We start from the raw sequence: 13,620 nt of genomic DNA, 5'->3' as shown, positions 1-13,620 counted from the left end.
TCGCTCGGATAACCACACGGTTGCATTTAAACAGGGTGACGACTGGGGGATGTCAGGACAGCCCATGAAGGAAACCTACCGAGACCCCGGGCCCGGGAAAGGCTGCTGCGGGAGGCGGGAGTTTTAAACGGGGCTGTAAGATGCTGCGCGAGCAGAGTCGGAGGAGCAGGCGTCGGGGGATGGGGAACAGCGGGTGCTCAAGGGCCGGCCGAGAGGGTCGTTGAACTTTCTGAGAAACCAAACAAAGCCTTGCTGCAAGAACTAGAGAGACAATGGGCACAAAATTAGGCCCTGATCACCCAGGTCGCCGAATTACTGATTTTGAACTTAAAAGATTTAGGCCACGTCGGTGTCAGCAGACGCGAGGTACAGCTCGAGTGTGCGGCGGCGGAGGTGCGCGGGCCCGGGTGCCGGTGGCCTGCAGAAACAATGCGGTGGCAACGGACTGGGGGGTGGTGGTGACCCGGAAAGAAAGTGGCTATCCAGATGACACCCAAATTTCTGTCCGGAGAAATGGGGAATCAGGGCAAGATGAAGAGTTCAGCTGTGGACATGCTGACCCAGACATACGTGCGAGAGAACCAAGTAGAGATGCCAGACATACTTGGACTGCACAGGTCGGGTTCGGGCCAGGAACGGCAGGCTGGGGTGGTGCATACCTCTGGGCAGCCTTAGCTGGGTGAAACCAAGAGTGGCTGAAATCACCAAGGAGAGAACTGGGAAGTTGGGAACCCAGGACGTAAACCTGAGAGTTCTACTGTCTCAGGTTCAGGTGGAGGACGGAGTCAGCGAGGAACACAAAGGGCGGCAGTCGGGAAGGCGGGAGAACCAAGATCCCGCGCCGGAGCAAGAGAAGCGCTTCGTGAGTAAGGGAATGCCCAGCCTCAGTGCTGCTGTCACGTCGAGGGGGACAACTTAAACTCTTGACTGAGTGTACCCACATGCATGTTTAGTGACGGTTTGGGGGCATTTCTTAGTCCAACCACGTCATGATTGTAGCTGCCGTGGGGATAGCGCTAGAAGCGACTGCTGTTCCAGGGCAGGGATGTCAAGATATCACCGCTTCTGTAACAAATTTGCGTCTTTGCACTTGTACAACATATATAAATTCTTCTACTGACGTTTTTTTGCTCAGGTACCCGATGGTTTGTTCTAAGTGTTTCAAATCTTGGAAAAACTAAGGACTAACACAGAACTTCATCCCAGGGTTTATGGAATTAAGTCCTAAGAGGTTCTGAAGGATGAGTCTCTCTGGGAACAGAACAGAACAGCAAACCCGCACACACAGCATTCTGCTAGGAAACGACCGGGCAATTCCCTAGCGGTTCAGCTGGGTTGATCCACGCAGAGTTGCCGAAGCAGTGCCGGCCACACGGTCATCACAATGTCTCAACGGCAGATGTTTTGGTGTTGAACTCTACAGTTACTTCATTATATTCAATCTAGGCTGCTGGGCAAAGCTGTTAGTTTATTCCTCATAGGAACGCTGTCAGTTTGGTGCTCAGGATTACAAAGACACTTGTAAGTTGTCTGCCTTCGGGTAGAGGGATGAAAGCTATTAAGGTTAGTATCTAAATATGGTTTTTCCCAGGGGATAAATTCAGGGCATGTGGAAGTCTCTCACAGGCCTCTAAAACTGCTTTCCCACGGAGATGAAAAGAATCAAAGCGTGTCCAGACCCAGGAAGGATGTCAGCTCTAATTGGGGATGGACCCATGACCTTGGTATGGTGGTCGTAGCTCATGTGGGTGGATGTCAGGCTGGAGTGGAGATGACACGGTGGAGATGGTGAGTGTGGATGGGAGGCTTGAGGTGACAAGCCAAGGAAGATACAGAACCACGTATGTGCATTTGAAGTTGGGTACACCAGAACACCTTAAATGATGATAGGAAGGATCCTACAGAGAAGAGGCTGAATATCCTGGAGAGAGGAGCGGAAGAGTCCTGTAAGGCAAGAAGGGTTGGGATACGGAGAACAGGCGGCCACACAGCCATCTGATGGGTGGGTGGACACATCTCCCTTTCTAATGACCGGAAGGGAGAAAAGGATGGGTGTACCTACAGGTAAGGTAGAAGTTCTGGTGTTGGCGAGTGGAGGCATTTCCTGTCCCGATGACTGATTCTCTGTGAAAAGCTCAGGTCATGAGCTGAGAATGAGGCCAAGAGAGGGAGGCTAGAGATTTGGGGGACGGGAGAATGCTAAAAATGGTCCGAAGTTTGGAGTGGGAAAATCAGCTGCCTAAAGAGATGTAACAGAACTAACCAGTGTTGCCCAGGAGTGAGAACCTCAAGCAAATTGTTCAGCGTCTCTAAACCTTAGTTTTCTCGTCTGTGAAAGAGCACTGTTTAACCAAGCCCCTGACAGTAACAAACTGAGTTATTTCTGGGTATAGCTACCAAGAAAAGAGTTGGTAAAAGCCGCTTTCTTTTAATGTTGCCTGTGGGACGTTACCATGAAAGAGCCCAGTGTGATGCTAGTGTCACAGCTTCAAACATCCAAGGTGTTCAAGTATTCTCTCTTTTCCTCCAGTGTCAATCTGACTCAGTTGGTTATATTGTTATAGCTAAGTAAGAAATTCATGTAATGAACCTTCATATCATTGCATTATTTAATAAAAGGACAGCAGAGTGTTTTCTTTTTACATAATCATCGTTCAGTAAATGTTACATGGTGAAGGATTATGCTTTAATCTCCTTTTCACTAGAAAGGTTTTCTAAGGAAACGACTTGGAGTCTTTCACATTTATCAGATGCCTTTTCATGATTCTTTTCCATTTTTGCAATTCTTGATCCGAACTGCATGGCCCGCTTTGGCAGAAGAGCAGAGGTTGTTAAGCCAAGTTCCACTGCTGCAAGACGCAAAATTAGTTTTTCACCAATTCCACGGGGCAAAGTCAAGTCTGCCTTTTCCCAAACCGGTAGGGAATTTAGAAAGGAGACAACATTTTCATCCAGAAAAGGAAATCTAAAATAAACAGATAAATAGAACCATAAATACAATCACATAAGTATTAAAAAAAGTTATGATTTTTCTTTTACGTTTCATTCAACATTAAAATTTATAGCATCAAATTAATTTTTGATGGCACTGTTTTTCTCAGTTAAAAATATTCTGGTCATTTACACAATTTTACGGCTAAAACTTAATCACATTAACAAATATTTCACATGACTAATTTTAATACATAGGCTACACATAAATTCAATTTCAGAGGCTATACACAAATTCATAGGCTATATGCTAATACATAAATTCAATTCTGCCTCAAAAAATAAATAAATTAGGCCTATGGTAAGAAATAATCTCAAATTGTTTCACAAGGTTTCTTTGGGGATGGATGCCTTGAAAATAAGTACAGTCTTTTTTTTCTTTTTTTAAGATTTCATTTATTTATTTGAGAGCCCGAGTGGGGATGGGGGGTTATGGGGGTGCTGGGACAAGAACAAGCAGGCTCCCTGCTGAGCAGGAAACCTAATGCAGGACTGCATCCCAGGACTCTGGGATCATGACCTGAGCTGAAGGCAGAGGCTTAACTGACTGAGCCACCCAGATGTCCCACAAGTATAGTCTTGACTCAATTACTCAATCTGTGTGCTATCACGTCAAAAGAAAACAAACTTTAGAGGGTATGAAATCAATATAGAAGGGCTCTATAATCCTGAACTTGTGAAACATTTACTTAGGGTAAAATTTTATGGCATCAAAATGATTTAGGGACGCCTGGGTGGCTCGGTCAGTTGAGCGTCTGACTCTGGGTTTCAGCTCAGGTCGCGATCTCCCAGTCAGGGCCGAGCCCTGAGTCCGGCTCTGTGCTCAGCACGGCGTCTGCTTTCCCTCTCCCTCCACCTTTCCCTGTTCGCACTCCTGCACACTCTCTCTCTCTGAAATAAATGAATCTTAGAATTGGGGTGCCTGGGTGACACGGTTAAGGGTCCGATTCTTGGTTTTGGCTCAGGGGATGGTTGGTTGGGGGACTGAGCCCCATGTGAGGCTCCAAGCTTAGCAGGGAGTCTGCTTGAGGATTCTCTCCCCCTCTGCTCCCTCGCTCATGCTCTCTCTCTGAAATAAATAAATCTTCTAAAAAATTGTTTGATTACATGTATGCCCTTTAAACGGAGACAAATGGTGTAACAGAACAAAGTATTAGATTGAAAAAAAAAAAACTTTCTGCCTCTTGGTTTCCCTAGCTTCCTATAAAATTCTCGTTTTTGTTTAAAACACTTTGAAACTCTCCCTCCAGTTCTTTAAATGCAATACTGTTACATTAGTGTTTCTGTTTTATTGTATCTTATTCTCGCTTACACAGAGACACCAGAAAGGGTAAAGGCACTTGTTATATGGAGTATTTTATAAAAGTGAATCAACTGTAAAAACATCTCTAAGATAATCTAATTAATTGATCACTGTTAATATATATGCCAAGATACATAATGAATTATTTAGATCCAGCCACTATCATATTTGTTAAAGCACAAGTCTGTATTCGTTGTTTCAAACTTTCTTCATATGCACTTTTATATGAGGGTATCATATGGGGCCTTTAGAATTAAGTTTTATTAAATAGAATAAATTATTTTCTATGACCTATCTGAAATAAAGACTGAATTTGTCTCTCTCTCAAATACATACACCCTTCAAAAGGAAAACATTTTATACTTTTTATATTATGGTAACATGTATAAATTATGTATGTATATTATATACGTAGAGTTGATATATATAGAATTTACACATTTTCCATATATACTGAAAAGCCGAAGTAGGGTTAAGAGGGAAGTGTTAGAGTGTTGTACTATGATGTTCCCTCCCAAAGCTTACTGGACTCTCTGTTCTCACATGCTTACACACTTGTAAATAAACTATTGCCTAATAAATTAACCTACTTGAACAAACTTCTGCTTTCTGTAACTAAACAATACCTCTTTCTTTATCCTTAATAATTTAAAGTTGTCTTCAAGCATTTGTTTACTACCATCAGACATTCATTGGAGGTAAAAATAAATCCCTGCATTAAAAAAAGAATATACATATGAAAGTGCCCTGATCTCTTTGACACTTTCAGGTAATCTGCAATGTCTGACCAGACTGAGTCCGAGGAGAGGTGGGTGTGGATCGCTACTCACAGACTGTCCATGGCGACAAAGCCCCGTGCCCTCATGCTGGAGGGGAAAGCGTGGGAATAGGGCCTATGCTCTTACTGGGACGAAAGCAAACATTTGAAACAAACCCCAACCCTTTAAAAATACCCTCTCTCAGCATTCCATCACCTCAGTTTTATAGTCTTTTCCACTGTAACATGGAAAACAATCACGTCATTGTATTATCTTTGAAAGTTACCAAAAAGACATTTCTTAGACAATGAGTCCTGGAAAACAACTGCTCCCCAACAGCTCCCCAGCTTTCCCTCTGATGGACAGTGTTTGTGACAGAGGCCGAGACATTACTGTCTCTACTGCTATTCGTGTGAACGGTCTCCAAAGAGAAGGAACGTTAAAATCTTCTCTTACAGTCTAGAGTTTCTACAGAACCACCCACAGCACTCACGTAAGCAGAATTACCTTGCTTCTTTTCCATGATCACCAATAACTCTGTCATCACGACCAAGGTTTCTAGAAGATATTCGTCCCAGCTCCATCTCAATTTCCTGAATCAATCCTTCCATTCCGTGTGTGTGAAAGCGGACACGGTGGCGAGAATAACCCGCAAGCTGCTCGTCAGCACCAATTCCAGAAAGAACCACCTGTGATGGTTTAAGGAAAACCACACTCCCAATATGAGATAAAGGAAATAACTCAAAATAAAAGCAAAGCTTTAAAAGTTATTTATCTTAAACACAACATTTTCTGACAAAAACAAGGGAAGTCATTAAATAGTAAAATATGCCCAATTTTTAAAAAGTCTTACACATTGCACTGTAGGTTAAATGCAATTAAGATATGCTATATTCTTGCAACCTAAATGTTAGTACCTTCAAAGGGTCCAAATCAGGTCTCGGAAATTCCGAGTCCAGTGTGCCTGCCCTCCCGTACCTTCGCACTGCTCTGATAGGATCCCATGTCGCCGTGGGCCGCTAACCAACCAGCTCCTCTCGCAGCAAACCAGACTGCGCAGCCAATGCTGTCATCCAACACTGTATCCAAGGGCTGAACCAAGTGGCGTATTCGAGCTCGTCTTAACTCTTGCAGTTCCTCCAGAGAAACATTAATTTCAACGAAATTCCAAATCCGGGAAGGGTTGGCGGCTTGTAGCTCCTTTAATCCCGCTCTTCCTGTGACTCGATCTGGCACATCGAATTGTCTGTCAACGCCCCTGTCCCCGCTGCCAGTGGCATTATCTCCAGAGGATTCCTCGGAAGGTGTTTCATAACGACTTTTCTGGTTTTTCCTCTTTTGGTTAAAACCAGCTAATACGGTCTTCTCTTTAGTCGCGAAAGCCACGTTAAGAAGATCAATGGGTTCATCCAGGGGTATGTGGAGGTCTGCGAGGGCTGCAAGAACCATGGAATCGACGCCCCCCGAAAACAGGACCGCGACGTTTGCTCTCCTGGTGCCCATTTCCAAAGCCGCACTGGGGGTCAGGTTTGCATCCCTGGGTAAGCACGAGACACGCCTCTGCACTGCAAGACTCAGGACCTCAAGGAACTGCTGAACGACTTCCTTTGTGTGTCTGTCAGTAAGAAACATCTGAAGCGTTTCCCTTGTGGGAGGGACACTGACGGTTCCTCGGGGCATCTCGAGGGGAGCTTGCGGCAACGTCCTATTTAAAGGAACAACAGGTTCTTTCAGATGTAGTCCAGCTTCATTTGCTACCACTGATACAAATGTTGGCAAGTCTGCTGAAACCTGAATTAGGCTATTAACACACTCCTTGATAACATTCTCCCCAGAAACAGATTGCCAAGGGTACAATTTTAAAACCACAGATTTGGACATGGAAGCAGACTTGAGATCAATTCTGAAAATTCCAGATGCTGGAACTTCTTGCCACTGACTGGCCCCTCCGGATGTCTGCGGGCCGACTGAAGAGAGGCAGAAACTCTTGTCCAAGTTACTAAAATGCCAAAGCAGGCTACGGCGACCAAAAAAGTCTCTACCAAACCACAAATGATGACTAGACGCTTGGTAATACATAAAAGACCAAGGACCTTGGACTTCTGAGAAGAGTGACAAAATATCAGATTCATTCTTACAGGAGGAAAGGTAATTAAACATTATTTGAGTATCATTCTCTTCAGCTTCAACCTTTATGCCACTGAACACTTCTCCATTCCACAGGAAAACATTGTCCCGTTCACCTTCCACAGGCTGGGCAGTCAAAACACCTCTTAAGTGAAGGACATGCCCAGAAAACACACACTGGTAGCTAACACTGGACTTTAACAACTGTTTACTACTACTGGGTCCCCGCCGACTAAGATTATACAGTAAATCCTCTTTCAAATCTTTGCTGAAATGCTCAACAGAAAAGCTCACAGAACAACAAATGCCACACATTGTTATGTGAAATCAAGTTGACTCTTTCTTGATTTTGGTCTTCTCTGAGTTTTCTAATTCTTGATATTCTTTTTTCAGTTCATCCAATATATCTGTAGGGAAGGGGAGAAGAAATAAGTAAAATTAAATTTCTCGGACCTTTCCCTAGTAATTCATAGAGCAGCACTTACCAAGATCAAACCACTAGAGAGATCAAACCACTGCATTCAAAAGGCTTCTAATCACGATTATCTTTTGGGAAGATAATTTCTGTTTATTAAATGCTTATTTTGGCCCAGGCACGGGCTATGAACTTTATCTATTCCTTCTTATTTGAATGTCCTCAGCCTCTAGAAGTCCAGTGAGCTACCCATTGTGCCATAGAGCCACCTTATTCCTTCCTGTTTGAATCCCAAAAAACTTTGGAGACTCAAAGTAATTCACTCAAAGTTACAAAGGCAGAAAGTGGCAGAGCAGTTTTCATACCTACATCTGCCAAAAAAATGCTAAAGCAAACATTAATAATTATGGCTTTCTAATACATCTTATATATTTTTATTTTATTTTTTTACTGTAGACTTCCATCTTTGGAAGGCTAACTTAACCCACTGAGCCATCCAGGCGCCCTTTGGAAGGCTAACTTAAAGAAAAACCAGACCACAGTATTACTTTCATCTAACATACCGCCATCTGATCTTCAGATATATATTTGAGCATTCAGATGTAGACAGCATAATTTAGGCACTACCATGAGTTTCTACAGAAAACTTTGAAAAGGCTTTTCATACATTTCTATATAATATACCCAAAAAACTTACTTTTGCTTTCAGAAAGCATTTCTGTTCGGTCTGCAAGAAAGAATATGTTGCTGTTCTGTTGCTGCCTATATACTTTCTGCAAAACATAATTTAGACTAATATCAGGATTTGATCTAAAAAGCCTATGTCAAAACTCTGAATCCTTTTATTGCATATTCTTGAACTTTAGTAACATATATTCAGAATACCTTAGTAAATATAGGTAAGTAAAAGTCACCCATTATCTTACCACCTAGAAACTGCTACCACTAACACTGAGCTGAAATGTTTTTTTGTCTGCATGTATCAAACTATCAGTTTCCTTGAACAAAAAGGCTCTTATTATAAATAGACTTATTTGCTTTTATCAATGAACAATATATTGGGAAGTATTCTTTTACAACATTACTGTATAGGTATAATACTACAGTTTATTCCATAAGTCCTCAAGTTTTAGACCTTTAAAACATTACCAACTTTATAAATCAATGTGGCAATGAAGTTTTTGTAACTAAATCTTTGTTCACTCAAATACTATAAATGGAACTGGGTCAAAGTGCTACATAGTTTTAAGGTTTTGATACATTCTGCCAACTTGCCCTCTAGAAAGTTTGTATCAGTTGTGACTTAAGTTCTAAAACTCCCAAAGGAACAATACCAGAAATGTTAAACAACCTGTTAGTTATCAAAGGCTTTAAAGGGCTCAAAATAATTTCTTCCTGACCTTTAAAATGTAATTTCTGACAGTATAACTATACATACAGCAGTAGCTTGCTTGTTTATGAATACGTTAATGCACATGACATAAAACTGCCAGGTTAAATATATGGAAGACTTGTGTAAAATAATTTCAGGTAGGGGGAAGCAATTTATGCTTTTTGTTTTTTCAACAATTATCCACAGTCACTTAAAGGCATAGTTTCCTTTCTTAATATATTTAAAAGTTATTCATTTCAAAAGAAAACACCAAATTCAAGGATAAGTCAATGCCATTAGTGATTACAGATCTGAGATAGCACTGTATAATTAATATCGTTTGGTTCAAAGGTACTGCGAGTTTCATGTGATGCGAAGAAAACATTATCAACTATAATCAACGCAGACATCCACATACATGTATAAAATCTTGAGCACTTTACACTTCAGCAATGTAAGTAAAAAAAGATGCTGCGACCTTGCAAATTTTAATGTAAATATAAATCTTACATATAATTCTTCTTACTTTAGTATACAGTTAATAAAATATAACCAAACCTTCCCACTTACAATTCAGAATTATCCTCATAACTCACCCTGTTCTTCTTCAGGTTAGAAAGTTCATCCACCACAATTTTTTGTTCTTTAATCTATTGAAATAAAGAAAAACTTCTTAAATCAGAGGCTAGCGAAGTGTGCTCAACTGAGGGCCTTTTCAACTTGGAGATGGGACAAGGGGCTAGAATTCTCCGGTGGCGCAAATGGGCGGTCTGCAAACACACGGATTCTTTCAGAACCGCAGCGTGTGGGCTGCAGCCCGGGCAGCTGGGAGAGGAAACCGTGTCTACACCTGACAGGTGCCCGAGAGCCCCCTGACCCAGACCGGGGGTTTGGGGAGGGTCACCAGCACTCCTGCAAGGGCCCCCATTACTCAACAAAGTCTGCGCTTTTTGTTTCAAACAGACAATATGCATCAAAATTAGTATCGGTTTTCAAGGACTTCATTCAAGTCACACTTCTGCTCTTTTAAAAAGCAGCGCGCGTCACGGGCTGGCAATGGTTTCCGCGGTTTCTGCGCGAAGAGCAGAGCCAGGCGCTCAGCGCGAGTAGGTCGTGCGAACGCCCTCACCGGCCCGAGGCCGAGCGCTTTCCGTCCGGGCTCTGCTCCTGGTCCCGTTTCCGAGGCGGAACCGGGCCGGCCCGGCGGCGGCCGCGTCTTCCCCAGCAGGGCCGGTCCGCCCCGCGCCCGTCGGAGACCCTCGTCCGAAGGCAGAAACGCTCGTTCCGGCGGCGGCGGCTGCGCTCCGAGGCGGAGTCCCCGCGGCGGGACCGTCCCCGCGTCGGACCCGCGTCGGGCAGACCCGACCCCCTGGCCCGGCGGGCGCGCTCGTCCCTTAACGAGGGGACGACCACGAGGGGTCCGGCTTGGCGGACCGGTCGCTGCCCGGGACGGGGCCGAACCGCCCCGAGGCCGCTCGCAGCCGAAAGGCCGTCGCACGGCGGGGCCCAGCGCGTGCCGGAGCGTCTGTCTGCGGGCGGTCGCGCCCCCGCACCCGGGCCTTCCCGCCCCTCCGCCGGCAGCCCGCGACCGAGCGCGCGGCGGGACCCTGGCGGGCGAGCGGGGCGCGTGCGGGGCGCGTGCGGGGCGCGTGCGGGGCGCGTGCGCGGACCAACGGGCTCGACGACGGCGCTTCCACACGGACCGCGCGGGTCTTCGCGACCGACACGGCAGGTCCGGGGCCGCGGCGCAGGTCCGGGGCGAGGTCACGGGTCGGGGGCGAGGCGCTGCCAGCGGCTCGGAAAGCGCAGAGACCCAGGCACGCCTCGGTGCCCGCGCCGCCCGCGTCTAACCGGGGCGAACCTCACGGTCTCCGCTGAACGCGCCGCCGAACGCGACTGAGGGGCGAGCGACGGGGCCCCGCGGCCGTCCGGGCCGCACTCACCCTGCTGCCGAGGTCGTCCTTGCGCAGCGCCGCGGCGTCCGCAGAGCGCAGCCCCGCGCCGTCCTCCGGCCGCCACCCGCCGCTGGGCATCTCCACCGCGCGGGGAACGCGGGCCGCCCGGCCCGCACCTGCGTCCGCTCCCGCCAGGCCTCGGCCTCCGCGCGTGCGCACTCCCGGGGCCCCGCCCCCTCCCATCAGCCTCAGCGACAGCGGCTGCGCAATCCGACGAAGCGTGCAGGAGTTGTGCGCGTGCGCACAGATGCTCGGGGAGCACGTGATCCCGGCTGTGCGGTTCGAGAGGTTTCCGGAGGGTCCCCTAGTGGAGCCAGCGCAGAAAGGCTCCCGCGGCCTCCGCACGTCCGGGAACCCGGTGGACTGTGCGTCCCGTGCGCCCTCCAGTGGTAAGCGGGAGGAATGGAAGCGGGGCGGACAGGACCGCGGGGACCGGGTGGGGGTGGAAGATACATTGTTGACGGCGGACCGCAGGGGGTGGTCAGTTTCCGTTACCTTCTTCCTGGGCTTGGGAGAGAAATGCCGCGGGGCTTCCGGAGCAGCGTGCGACGTACGTGGGCTCCAGGCAGCCTTCGCGGCGTCTGTCCCGTGAGAAAAGCCCTCCAGACTCAGCGAGGAGATTGCTGGGTGACTTGTAGGTTCTGAAGCGGCCGCCGTCGGGTGGGATCGAGCTTGCTTGTTCAGCCAGCGTCCCGCTCCGCGAGTCTAGCGGTTTCTTCACCAGTCGTGCTCGGTGTCTCGTGAGCTCTTCGGTTTTGACGTCTTACCTGTTCGTTAACTGATGCGCTGAAGAAAACTCCGGCGCGTTGTGCCGGCGAGAGCCGCGATTTCGGGTCCGCCGTCGCGCCCCGCGCTCGAGCGCGGGCATCTCGGGGTCCGGAGCAGGTGCCGGCGGGCGTGTGCGCGCCTGATGCGGGCGCGGGCGGGCGTGTGCGCGCCTGATGCGGGCGCGGGCGGGCGTGTGCGCGCCTGATGCGGGCGCGGGCGGGCGTGTGCGCGCCTGATGCGGGCGCCGGCGGGCGTGTGCGCGCCTGATGCGGGCGCGGGCGGGCGTGTGCGCGCCTGATGCGGGCGCGGGCGGGCGTGTGTGCGCGCCTGATGCGGGCGCGGGCGGGCGTGTGCGCGCCTGATGCGGACGCCGGCGGGCGTGTGCGCGCCTGATGCGGGCGCGGGCGGGCGTGTGCGCGCCTGATGCGGGCGCGGGCGGGCGTGTGCGCGCCTGATGCGGACGCCGGCGGGCGTGTGCGCGCCTGATGCGGGCGCGGGCGGGCGTGTGCGCGCCTGATGCGGGCGCGGGCGGGCGTGTGCGCGCCTGATGCGGGCGCCGGCGGGCGTGTGCGCGCCTGATGCGGAGGGGCACCTCGGGCTTGCCTCAGCCCAGGCGTAGCTTTCACTGGCTCCTGGGGTAAATCCAGAAGTGCTTAGAGATCTGTGTTTACTGTTGACTTTCCCTGTTTGCTCATATATTTTTTTAAAGATTTAATTTATTTATTTATTTGACAGAGATCACAGGTAGGCAGAGAGGCAGGCAGAGAGAGAGGGAAGCCGGCTCCCTGCTGAGCAGAGAGCCCGATGCGGGACTCGATCCCAGGACCCCGAGATCATGACCCGAGCCGAAGGCAGCGGCTCAACCCACTGAGCCACCCAGGTGACCATCCCTGTTTGCTCATATTTTAAAGTTTTGTTTTTGTTTCTAATGTATGGATGCCTGATAAATTATTATACATTACTAAGAGCCACGATGAATTTGGTTTCGTGTATGTCCGTTTGATGATACCTATTGCATGCTGGGTATTTAGTTTCTATTAGAAGAGAGATGAGGAGAATCCAGTTTTTTGGTCTTTTTTGTTTGTCCTCTGTGAGCTCAAATTAATTAAGAACTTTGTGTCCACTGGGAAGGAAAACTGGATTTTTGACTTCTAGGCTGGTTAATCTTTGTATTTCTGTTGTGCTTTCAACCCAAGATAGATGTAAAACTGGAGCTATAAGCTCTCTATGTGTCCATATGACTAGAATTTAAAATAGCCTTTATATGTTGCTATCTGAGTGTAAAATGTTTTCATACTTCTGGAGGGTATTAATAAATTCCATTATAATGTCTTTTAAATTAAAGAACTTCTGTTCTGATTGGTCTATAGACATAAATGTGTTCTTGGATAAATCCCCAAATCTAAAAAAGCCCCAAATTTCTAGTATTTAATATGTGTTGGACTTTTTTTTTTTTTTTTTGCTTGACAGTATCGTGTTTTTATTTTTATTTATTTTTATTAACATGTAATCTATTACTTGCTTCAGGGGTACAGATCTGTGAATCACCAGTCTTAAAACAATTCACAGAACTCATCATAATACATATCCTCCCCAATGTCCATAACCCCCCCACCCTATCCCTCCCCCCCCACCCCCCTAGCAACCCACAGTTTATTTCTTGAGATTAAGAGTCTCTTATGGTTTGTCTCCCTCCCTGGCCCCATCTTGTTTAATTTTTTCCTTCCCTTCCCCCATGACCCCCCAACCTGCCTCTCAAATTCCTCATGTGCTGAACTATTATGGAAAAAATTTCTTCTTAGAAAAACTGCTAGCTTATGGGCGCCTGGGTGGCTCAGTGGGTTAAGCCGCTGCCTTCGGCTCAGGTCATGATCTCAGGGTCCTGGGATCGAGTCCCGCATCGGGCTCTCTGCTCAGCAGGGAGCCTGCTT

The 13,620-nt window shown here is 47.6% G+C and overlaps 3 protein-coding genes across 3 annotated transcripts in view; all 3 read right to left on the bottom strand.

Annotated features, from left to right (window-relative positions):
* ANKAR (ankyrin and armadillo repeat containing) overlaps positions 1-2,462 on the bottom strand; it is a 66,582-nt gene extending 64,120 nt beyond the window's left edge. The window contains exon 1 of the mRNA XM_045086470.1: positions 80-2,462. The gene's annotated coding sequence lies outside the window, so the exon portion shown is untranslated. The remainder of the gene's footprint in view (positions 1-79) is intronic.
* A 133-nt stretch (positions 2,463-2,595) lies between these two features.
* Positions 2,596-7,494, bottom strand: ASNSD1 (asparagine synthetase domain containing 1). The gene is made up of 3 exons (XM_004763379.3): positions 6,031-7,494; positions 5,560-5,741; positions 2,596-2,965 (listed from the first exon to the last, which is right to left on the bottom strand). Exons 1-3 carry the CDS (start codon positions 7,492-7,494, stop codon positions 2,680-2,682), a joined length of 1,932 nt encoding a protein of 643 aa, XP_004763436.1. The 3' UTR covers positions 2,596-2,679.
* On the bottom strand, positions 7,493-11,108 carry ASDURF (ASNSD1 upstream open reading frame). The gene is made up of 4 exons (XM_045086484.1): positions 10,910-11,108; positions 9,563-9,616; positions 8,292-8,367; positions 7,493-7,586 (listed from the first exon to the last, which is right to left on the bottom strand). The coding sequence occupies exons 1-4, from the start codon at positions 11,102-11,104 to the stop codon at positions 7,507-7,509; spliced, it is 405 nt and encodes a 134-aa protein (XP_044942419.1). The 5' UTR covers positions 11,105-11,108; the 3' UTR covers positions 7,493-7,506.
* Positions 11,109-13,620: the final 2,512 nt, after the last annotated feature.

Source organism: Mustela putorius, unplaced genomic scaffold (genome assembly GCF_011764305.1).
Source record: "Mustela putorius furo isolate JIRA1106 unplaced genomic scaffold, ASM1176430v1.1 tig00000992_pilon_pilon_pilon, whole genome shotgun sequence".
NCBI lineage: Eukaryota > Metazoa > Chordata > Mammalia > Carnivora > Mustelidae > Mustela > Mustela putorius.
The sequence above is the reverse complement of the archived record's forward strand: the minus strand, read 5'-3'. Positions and strand labels throughout refer to the sequence as shown.